This window comes from Hypanus sabinus, chromosome 8 (genome assembly GCF_030144855.1).
Source record: "Hypanus sabinus isolate sHypSab1 chromosome 8, sHypSab1.hap1, whole genome shotgun sequence".
Classification (NCBI taxonomy): Eukaryota; Metazoa; Chordata; class Chondrichthyes; order Myliobatiformes; family Dasyatidae; genus Hypanus; species Hypanus sabinus.
In genome coordinates, this window is record NC_082713.1 from 49,024,847 (window position 1) to 49,036,093 (window position 11,247).

The window sequence follows — 11,247 nt, forward strand, 5'->3', positions numbered from 1 at the left end:
AATACTACATTTTATATAAGGGACTTGAGCATCTGCATTTTTTGGTATCGGCGGAGGGTTCCGGAACCAATCCCCTGCGGATAAGGAGGTCCGACTGTACTACTACAATAGTATAAAACTATGTATTAGTTCCCAATAGCTCATCCAGTATAAGTTGCTGCATTCTTTTGATTGACTATAAAATGAACAAAATCAAGGCAGGCACCTCATGGAGATAATGGACTGTTTCATACAAAGCTACTGGCAAAAGCAGTCTCTAAGCCTTCATTTTGATTGTAACATTCAAGATGATAGTCGACACCTTCAAATTCTTTGTGGTTTCTAACTTGTTGAAGTAGTAAAATAATTTCATCTTTACTCCCGCCGTTCCTGGCATTTCTAAGCCTGAATGCTTGAAACTGAAGAGAGCAGGACAGTTCTCAGTGGTCTTATTGCTTCTTTCTCACCAGCTATCAGTGACAAAAATCACTGCTTTTGAATACAAACACACGCAACTGACACTATTTAAAAACTGTTTACTTTAAGTACTGAGTACTTTCTAATGACCACACAAGTGCACATGTCTAAGGCTAGCTAGAAGCTGTTCAGCAAGTCTCCTGCCCCAGTAAATTGGCATAAGGTCCCAAATAAACAAAGGGAATCCCAGTTTATTTTCTCAATTAGTTTATGTTCTTTAAGAAGTGTCCCAAGTAAGCAGTTGGCCCCAATTAACCAATGGCCTAATTGGCAGGAATCGGCAGTATTTTGCAAATAAGTAGTGAAGTTAAATATCTTTGGCTAATGAATTTGGTTCTTAATATTTTTAATGATTAAAAGACATTGCTAAATAGATTCAATTAGCAGTTCAGTTTCATAATTTCTGAATTGCTTTATCCAAATGATCAACAAACATATCAGACCTGTTCTTGGAGCTGCCTGAGCTAATATTTAAATGTAAGCACTATCTTCACTACTCTCTGGTTCAATTCTCAGCAGATTCAACTGATTGCCAGTTGTTTACTAATTGAACAGAATAATAAAGCAATTAATCACTGCCTCTGTAAAGCAAGCCAAATAATTAACTTACGTTTGAATTTACCAACTAAAACCTTTTGCCATGAATCCCCCAAGGCGTGTGTACAGCTGAGCAGTGTAGACAACAGGGTTCCAGGTTTGATTTGCATTGTGTTATCCTCTCGGGAGGGACTTGGAATGCTGTGTTAAGCAGAGCTAGTGAGGAGTTGGGTCTGTGAGATGTGGTACACACTCATCCACTACCCGGCAACACCCTTACTGCAAAGTGCATATTTGGGGATGCAGAATTAGGACAACAGCGCTCACAATGTGGGTGACTCCCACAAAGTGTAGTGGAATCGGCCCGCAGTACGTGAAGCTGAGTGAAGTTGTCCCTTGTGATTCAAGAGGCTGTTGATTGAAAGGGTAATAGCTGTTTCTGAAGCTGCTGGTGTGGGTCCTGAGGCTCCTGGACCACCTTCCTCCTGGCAACAATGCAAAGGGAGCACGGCCTGGGTGGCGCGAATCCTTGATGATGGCTGCTCCTTTCCTGTGACACTCCGTGTAAATACAGTCACTGCTACAGACTCACTTTCAAAGACTCTTCATCTTATGCTCTTGATACTTATTGCTTAATTATTTTATTTTTTTCTTTTTGTACGTTCATTGTTTGGTGTCTTTTGTCCTGTTTGGGTGCAGTCTTTCATAGATTCTGTAATGTTTCTTGTACTTATTGTGAAGGCCCATGAAAAAAAATAGAATCTCGGAGTTGTATATGGTGACACATATTTAGTTTGATAATACATTTACTTTGCACTTAGACTCCGTTGACTGAATAACTTGCTGCTTATTCAAAAGCCTATAGAATGGCTGCTTGAGGTGGCTACTGCTCATGGGACTGTACTCCAGCTTTAGCCAATGCCTTTTAATGAAATAGAGGGGAAAAATTAAAACAACAAAACAATAGTAGCTTAAATCTTGCTTCGTCTTGTTACAAATAAGCGATGCCTTGTTTATAAAGATCCATACAGATTACTTTAAGTACATTCCTTGCAACATTATGCCGTAAAGTAATACACATAGCCTATGTATTCCTTGCTTTTCTGTCAGAAATACTGCTTTTCAGATATGAGATTAAGCTGACGTTACATCTGTGTTTTCAAGTAGAAGCATTAGGGATTTCTGCACAAATGCCATGACCAATATTTACGGTTCAATGTCACAGAAACAGATAACCATCTGCATGTTGCTCTGTGTTTGAGTCTAATAGGCACAATTTGCTTTCTGAATATACATAATGAAGGTGATTAGACACATGCTGAGAATGGGAGAGGGTAAATAAGCCCTCCATCCCTCATGGATTTCACATTTTTTTTCCTAAACTTTCAATATATTAAAATCAGATGGTTAGCTGTGCTGGCAAGTCTTCTGGATGTTATTCCAATAAAGGCACGTCACTGGATGTCTTTTTGGATTCCTTCCTTGTCCAGGATCACATTCCATGGATAACACACAAGTGCAAATCCATGATCACTGGATCCTAAGAAAGTGCTTTGTTTTGCTTTTAAAAAAGCAATGGTCAGTTATTCTTATAATTTTAGTTTGTGCTCATCTTACCCAGCCACAACTCTTTCCATTGCAGGCTTATACAATTCTGTTGATAGTTGGATGATCGTCCCCAACATCAAACAAAACCATTACACAGTGCACGGACTACAGACTGGAACCAGGTATATCTTTGTTGTGAAAGCAATCAACCAGGCTGGCAGTCGTATCAGCGAACCGGCTAGACTGAAGACCAATAGTAAGTATTCCCTTATGATTCCTTAACCACTTATTGAGTTAATAGTCCAATATAATTAAAAACTTGCCCTTCTGCTATCCTCAGTTAGCAATGGGACATAGAGGCTGGCATCATCCTTCCAGTTAACCCAATTATTCGGTTTTCTTAAAAAGATAGAACAAAAATGAAGTATTTATTGACTCAATTTGTTGATCTCAGCTTGGCCAGCAGCAAATATTAAATTTGTGCTATCGATAGAATCCCCAGGACCTTGGTAAGGCTACTTGTGAATATGTGTGTGCATGCCGGTCTGGAATATATACACTGTTTATATAAAATTCTGTATGGAGTATCAGTGCCATGTAGTAATAGATTTAATTTCCTTCAGTGTAACAGTTGTTCCATGTTTCAGTTATAGTCAGGTATACTGCTCAAATGCAACAGATGTCAAGTGCATTATGACTGCATGCAAAGTAAATTTACAGTAATATGGTAATCATTGTCCAGCAGAGAAAATTAAACCGGGACTCTATTTAAGGAGAGTTGAATGGAATGTGAATTTTTGACCAAATCTTAAAGGCTTGACATATGTTTGGAAACCGTTCTGGTGTTTATGATGCAGTACTTACCACCCTGAGCACTGTACAACACAGGACACCACAGATCAGTTTTGCCAGCGCTTTTGACAAAAGAGTTGGGGCAGGTGAAGCAATTGATTTATAGGCTTTCATGTGTACAATAGCTTTCAAGTTGCAAATGCAATTTTAAATTTCTAATCCTTCTGCAGCAAGAATGAATTTATACAGTAAAGCATAAAAATGGAAAAACTGACTGATCCTTAACAATGAAAGAGAAATGGATTCATGCGCTCATTTATAATGACACACATCAAAGTGCTTCAGAACAATCTCTATGGAAATTAGTCCATCTTCAACACTTAAAAGAAAATTCAGAACTGGATACAAGGGGAATTTGTTCTATTTTAGTCCTTCAGTCTTAAAGTCATTCCCTCCCACTTCACCAGCTGCAGAAACAGGTCCTCAGTCACTATGCCACACCCTGGTAGCTACTTTGGGCATGGGCCTTCTGCTTGGAATTTTAGAAAAAATGGGCAACATGTTAGAGAACAAAAACTTGCTTCTCGTGCTGAACTAATGTGGAGGTTGTTAGGCAAGTCCTGACTATTTCAGGGAAGGAAGGAATAGATCGGACATGGGGTAAAGGGTGGGACAGATTTCTGTTGCCAACATTAGTGGTAGTATGGTCTATCAGTACTGATTGAGATTCAGGGTGAGGAGGTGGAAATGGAAGAAAGTACATTTAACTGTATCTTTATGCTACGAAGAATCAAAAGACAAGCCCATAACTATGCTCATTAGTGAATGAAAAAGGTCAATGCCTGGTACTTCATTGCAACCAAGAAATCTTGCAGAACAGAAATATGCCAGTCAAAACAGAGCTCCTCAGCCTAATCCAGCAATAAATCTACAGCCTGCAGTTTTCACTCTCAGCTCTTCAATCACTATCCAAGTACTGTTTAAATATGAGGTGGGGTTTTAGCCTTTAGCAGCTTTTCAGATAGCAAGTACCAGACCCTTGCCATTTCTGAGGTGCAAGAGGTGAGGAGTGAGGGGAGGAATATTTTCCTCATTCTTTACTTATCCTTCTACCTTTATGACTGGGTGAGTTATGCTGAAGTTACTTAAAATTTAACCTGCAACTCTTCGGTTACTGGGCTTGTATATCATTGTTATTGGCAAGACACTGTAGAGGGTAAATAGTTACAATATAAAATCAATTTCATTGCTTCTAAAGCAAGTGAAAATTGGAGAAGAGCAGTTATATAACGCTAGTCAGTCTTCACCTCAAAAAAAAAATTGGGAGAAATATTTAAATATAATGCAAGGGGCACAACTTATTTGAATTCATCTTCTCTGCCTCAGCATACAATATGAGTTAGAAATTCAGCACGTCGAGTGAATTTCTGTTTAAATAGAATGCCAGAATCAAACTTCTCCTTTGAATCTACAGCACATCCAGCTGGAATTGGCTGTGTGACAAAAGATCAAACCAGACATCAAAAATTCAGCTATCTTGGCAGGTTAATCTCATGAAGAATACCAATGATCAAAGTCGTTGACAGGAGCTTTGTTGTGTAGCTGAGAAGTCATCATAGGTTGAGGAATTTGAGAAGCTGAATCACTTCCAATATTAATGTATTCATATTCATGTGGAAGAATCTCGCTTATAATTTTACTAGAGCTCATTCAAGTTGAGGGATGATTGTTATTGGTTGATATGTGATTGGTTCATATGCAGAGCCTGTCTGTGTTCTCAATAGTCTTCTTTAGATTGCAAGATGGTTTCAGTAGCACTGATCTCAGCGGTGACCCTACTGCACTGTCAAAAATTGTATAGATGGTTAAAATGACGATAGTAACTGCAATCTGCTGCTTATGAGTTTACCCACCCTTCATTCCTGACTCCCCCTACCTGCAAATAATTTAATTATTACATTGCAGGTTGTCAGAGGGGTATATCCACTCTGAAGAGGCACTATAAATTGTAGATATTGTTTTTGATTCCAGCATGACAAAAAATAGTTTGAATTGTAACTGCATTAATAAACTCACTTCATTTTTGTAATGAGATTCTGAGTTTCTGCCAATGTCAGCACTATATGTAAAAAAATATATGATAAATGCAGCTGGCCAGTCAACTATAGGAGTCAGCTCAGAGTCTGTGATTAACCTGCATTCAATGTGTCATACAGTAGACCTTTGCATGGTCTGACATCTATCACATTGTACTAAATGAGAGGTTGTAATCGATTCAGTAAGCTTCCAACATATCCTTGCATCTTGTTACATATTCCCTTTTGCCCCATTTCCTTGAATTTTTTCGATCATCTCAGCTTAAAAAAATTGACGTTAATTTCATCTTCAAGAACCAGGATGAATAGCATGGCAGCTAAAATGCAAAAAGACAAATGTATCTACTGAAAGTGATTGAGGTTTTCACGAAAAAGCTTTTGAACAGAAAGATTAATGCCAATGTTAGACACTAATTTGCACAGAGGGTGGTCTCGTTTAAAAACAATTTGTTTCTACCTAGACTAAGAAGGGACTAATAGGAATATGCCAGTGAACTTGACAATAAACACATTACTCATCTCAGAAAGACTAAAATACAACTCAGGAGAAGATAGATTCTTTTTTAAATGGGGAAGTTTAAATTGTCCTGCTGGGAAAAGATTAGTGGTGGTTCTCGCAAAGCTTCATCAGTAGGCAGAATTGTTGGATAACCGCATTGTGATTTTACATTGTTTCAGACCAGCTGACTGGGAAGCTCCTTAAGCTTGTCAGCTGAGTATCTATGGGCCATGTTCTTTCTTCCAGCGTGCCCAGGGGCACAGCCATACTCTGGGCCAGCTCCCAGCTAACCAGCAAGACACAGCAAAACATGTCACATAGCTGCTGACTCCTATGAAATGTGGCTCTTCCACAAACTCTTGGGATCCAGTAAGGCATATAAAGCAAATAAATCAAATCAATTATTGTTCTTCCGATGCTTTTCAACGGGGTGCTGTACTTGCAACAAATTAGCCTAGTATGGGCTGATCTCCCAGCCCAAGGAATGGAGGTTTGTAATGTACCATTGGATCTATGGAGAATCCTATTATGTGCTAGTTCAATGAGGTCATACCTTATAAGCACTATGAAGTACTGACTCATGCACCAAAGGAGCTCTAAAAAATGTGTGCTGCTTATTTAAGGGTTCCCTCAGAGTACCTGTAGAATTGTTTAAAAAGTTGTTACAGTCCAGGGAGGAGTTGTTGCATGGCATAATTCTTTGGGATTTGTGGCCTTAAGGCAGCAGTTACTGATCACAATCAATTACATTTACCACCAGCACAGCAAAATATGGGGATCCCAATCTGGCAATTAACTGGAGCACAAGGCTGCAGTTTGGTTTTTAATTTCTTTTTTAGTTGTGCTTAGGAGCCCGGAGTTCCTGCACAGTTAAAAAGTTAAAACACAGCACCTTCTAGCAGGATTCCTGACGTTCAAATTGAGATCTGATCTATTGATTGGAAATACTCTGAATTCATCGAGGGTAAGTGGAACTCAGGCCAGCCTGGGATGGTCTGAAAGATGGCTTGCCGTGAGCTGGGTACCAATATCTCGTTACTGCCATTCAAATCAGGAGAATAAATTAAGACTAGAACATGATATAACAATCCATTAATTTACCAAGAGAAATTGTCACACTCAGTATTTTAGTTAATAAATTTACTTTAATCTCCAAGGTTAGTAAGCAGTAGATTGGGCTGGATCAAACTGACCCATTCCTTACCCACAGCCTGCTTTTATTCTAATGCCAAGTCTGGCATTAGAACCAAATCAAATTGCACTACTCTAACTTGAAATATGATCTTATCAAAATTCATGAGGGGAGGAATTATTTTCAGTGTATTAGATATAAAACGTGTAATTTAAAATGACCCATTATTTTGTGGTTTTCCCTGGAGTTCACAGAAAGATGGGTCTACCTGCATTTCATTAACAATTATTCAAATGGCTCTGTATTAGTAAGACGCAAACAACATCAAGAAAATTAGTCATCTTCTGCAGAACTTCTCAAATGTAAGCTACTGGAAAAATCTTGGTACTCTGTTTGAATATGGGGCTGTCAGCAACTGGCTACTTGCTGCAAAATACAGATTTATTTTGAAAATAAAGATAAAAGAATTGTCAACCTCAAAATAATCATTTACTGAAAAAGAATAGGATTAATAGCAAATTTGTAATTTTGCTTTGTTATTGGTGTCATCCAGGTCAACCCTTCAAACTGGACCCCAAAACTGCTCACAAGAAATTAAGGCTGTCCAACGATGGGCTCTCGATGGAACGGGATGAAAACTCCATGAAGAAGAGTCACACCCCTGAACGTTTCAGCAGCCAGGGCAGCTACGGTGCCATGGGAAATGTGTTCATTGACAGCGGCTGCCATTACTGGGAGGTTCTACTTGGAGCATGCACATGGTATGGAATATTGAAATATTAGACAAAGACTTAACTTTTCAGATCAGTTGTGTTTCTTTTACACTCCCCCAACCAAACAGAAATGTCATCAAGATTACATTTCAAAAATTCCAAATATTAACCAGTTTTCTGTCTCATAGCTGCTGTCTGATCCAAGTATAGCTTGCATTTTCTGGTTTTATTAACATATGCTCCAATTATTAAGTTTAATTAAACAGATTTTTTTTTTTGATAAGGACCTGTTTCCATTTCCTTCCATGGAGAGAGCAAAGCAGTAAAGCACCTAAACAATCAGTTAGTCTAGGCATCTAGGCTAATGATTTAAATGTATGAGGTCAAAATATTCCATGGCAGCAGAGATATTGAATTATTAACTAAGCCAAAATCAGTAATGGTGACTATGAAGCTATCAAATCCCGAGATCTGCTAATCTTAGTTAGGGAAGAAAATCTGTTACCTACATATGCTGTTATGTTGGTTGTGATGTAGTTCATTCTTCAGTGATTTCTGAAATGCCCTTGGTTTTACACAGCACCAGACAGAGCAAAAAAATACTAGACAGAAGATGCAGAATCGACCTCAGCGAGAAATTCACTTGTGAGAAAATCAAACAAGAGGGTCTCAGAATCATATCTTTCAAACAAGTCACAGGTTCTCCATCACCAGCCCTTGGTTAATCTTACCCTAGATTCACAGTCATGAGTGGCAATGGGACTCTTCTACACTGAAATAATCCCCTTAAATCAAGTTTCAAATTTCAGGTGGAAGGCATGCACTAATCACTCACCCCTACTGCTGCCCGTTGTTCATGGATGAAATTGGTTTTCCTCCATCTTGGACAATATTTGGAAACATCACTGCTTTTAGCAAAACCACAGAAAATGTACCCAGAGTTAAAATGTCCTGTGACTCATCGGTATCACCACTGGTCGAGGTAGCCTGAGTTTTGAAGGAGAAGGCCTCTAGACTGTATCAGTAGCAAGTGACAAAAAAAAAAAGAATTATTTTACCTAATTCTCACCAGTTTACCTACCAAACACCAGAAGGCATACATGCTACAGAATTAACCCCAGTTCTAAGCAACCTGTGCCTATACTAGCATCTATGCAACCATATGCAAATATTCAAGTTTATGCCCTATCCATGGAGAAGAGGACAGGTTTAATCCAGCCAACCTTAACCCTCTCAGAACCAACTGCAGTTCATTTGGGAATTTTCAGGTAGGTTTGAGTCAACACTTCACTTGGAACCTCACATCTAAAGTACAAGAGATTAATGTGTGGAGAAGGGGTTATAAATGGCAGAAGTAGGTTTCATTGCATCAACAAGCCTCAGTAAAACTCAATCAACAAAAATCAGGTAGAAAAATCTGCCTAGAGACATGGTTAGTATAAATGAATGTGCTTGTGATTATGGGAGATGAATCATTTCAGCCCAGAATGTCACTGCAGGGGTTCTGATATGCTCTAGATCCAAACATCTTCAGTAGTTTCAATGACTTTGCCTGTATACAATGTTAGGTGAGAATATTTGCAGATGGTAAGGGAGTTCTCTGTCTGTTTCACACTGCTCAGGTAATGAACCTGCTCTCCTAGGAGGCCATTGACTATTGTCTTAAAGAGAATTAGAAATATGCATTAAATACAAGCATAGTCATCAATATCTACATGCCAAAATGAAAATAATGAGTTTGTGTTAATGTAGTTCAAAAGACATCATAAGAGCAAAGACCTGTAACTAATATCAGTGTAATATTAATCTACTAAAAATGAGGTTCTAGACAATTAATTTTGTGTTCTGCCATTATCTCTTTGGATTTCTAATATTCCTTTCACAGCTTTTCCATATAGAAAATTAAAACTGTTCCTAACTGAATATCAAACGTTAAAAGGGTTTACATAACTTTTCACTGTTTCATTTCCTCCAGGTATTCCATTGGCATTTCATATAAATCAACCCCGAAGAATGAATGGAATGGAAAGAACTCTTCATCATGGGTGTTCTCCCGATGCAATAACAACTTTGCTGTCAGACACAGTGGCAAAGAGATGTCAGTGGATGCCAGCCATCAGCTGAGGAGACTAGGTGTCCTACTTGACTATGATGGTAACACACTATCATTCTATGATGCGATGAACACACATCATCTGCACACATTCGACATATCTTTTGTTCTGCCTGTATGCCCCACGTTTACAATCTGGAACAAATCAATAATGATCCTGACAGGGCTTCCTGTCCCAGACCCATTGGACTGCTTAGAACAGCAGCAGGAGTGCATTTGTAGACCGCAGGAATCTCCATATATGTCAGCAATGAAAGTCAATCAGTAAAAGGCCAGACTGAAGTTGGCCCTCCAATCCATCCACGATTCCTTAGTCCTCCAAAATGGAAGTAAAAATATCATGTAGCTATTCCAAACAGGGCTGGACTATGCATTGTGCCCTCTCATGATAGCACAGAAGCCGCCTTACATAGAAGAGACTACTATTGTATTGAATTTATAAATTATTTATGTTGAATTATGTTTGCAGATTATCATTGGAGAGATATTGTATTCCAAATGCACTTTCAAGTCATGCTTTAAAAATTATGAAAAGCTGTTTTTAAATTCAAAGATGGAAGATATATAAAGTAGATCTGAAGATGTGGTTTCCTCAGTTTCTAGGCATTCTTGCATAGTGCATTAGATCCACCTGGCTTTCAGACACTGGCACAAATTGTTGTTCTTGTTTGCTGAGAGAATCATCTGCACCACTGAATGACGCTTCTGGCTGAGAAAGGTGAAGGATGCGACTGTTCACATGTCACTCAGCAGCAGAACTGTTGCCATAATCAGGAGCTGCTGCACGATGACAGATAAAGTTTCCAGAAGGCAGGCATTTTCAGAGAATGCCTAGGAGCAGAGCCTATTCCAATCAAGTCATCCTAATGTACTTCATAAATCCATTATCTTGTCGTCTTTGTATTGTTTGTGATTGAAGAGAAGCAGTTCAATGAATTGTACAGGAGCCACACTGATGCTATGGAATTTTAACTGTGTATGTATAAATGTTATAAATATTTAAAGAAAACTGGCTGATTTCACCCATTTGAAAAGAGAGATCATTTTCCAAGTTTGTGATAATTTTGAAAATTATGAAATACTGATGACATATTGAAGTAACTGTTTAAAACTGCAGAGGAATGTCTTTAAAGTGGAGCCCTTTAAGATACCTGTTCATTGATTATTACACACACAATACACCTCACACTTACCCCGCTCCCCACAACACAGGGAATTTTGTGAGCATCCATCTCCATGCCAGCGATGGAAAGACAAGCTCCTATCTCTTATGATGCACAACACAGCTAGGAGAACAAGACTCATATTTCATTTTGAATGATTAAAGTCAAATGTGTACTGAAACTCTGAAATACCACATG

General features: G+C 38.6%; 1 protein-coding gene across 8 annotated transcripts in view; it reads left to right on the forward strand.

The window, feature by feature from the left end:
- LOC132398118 (probable E3 ubiquitin-protein ligase MID2) overlaps positions 1 to 10,939 on the forward strand; it is a 248,902-nt gene extending 237,963 nt beyond the window's left edge. For 6 of the 8 annotated variants that reach the window (XM_059977125.1, XM_059977122.1, XM_059977123.1 and 3 more), the window contains 3 exons: positions 2,636 to 2,797; positions 7,614 to 7,821; positions 9,749 to 10,938. In XM_059977125.1, coding sequence (XP_059833108.1) covers positions 2,636 to 2,797; positions 7,614 to 7,821; positions 9,749 to 10,154 — 776 coding nt within the window. In that variant the 3' untranslated portion in view covers positions 10,155 to 10,938. Of the gene's footprint in view, positions 1 to 2,635; positions 2,798 to 7,613; positions 7,822 to 9,748 lie in introns of all 8 variants that reach the window. The other 2 variants (XM_059977127.1, XM_059977129.1) reach the window with 1 other exon arrangement.
- The last annotated feature ends 308 nt before the right edge of the window (positions 10,940 to 11,247 follow it).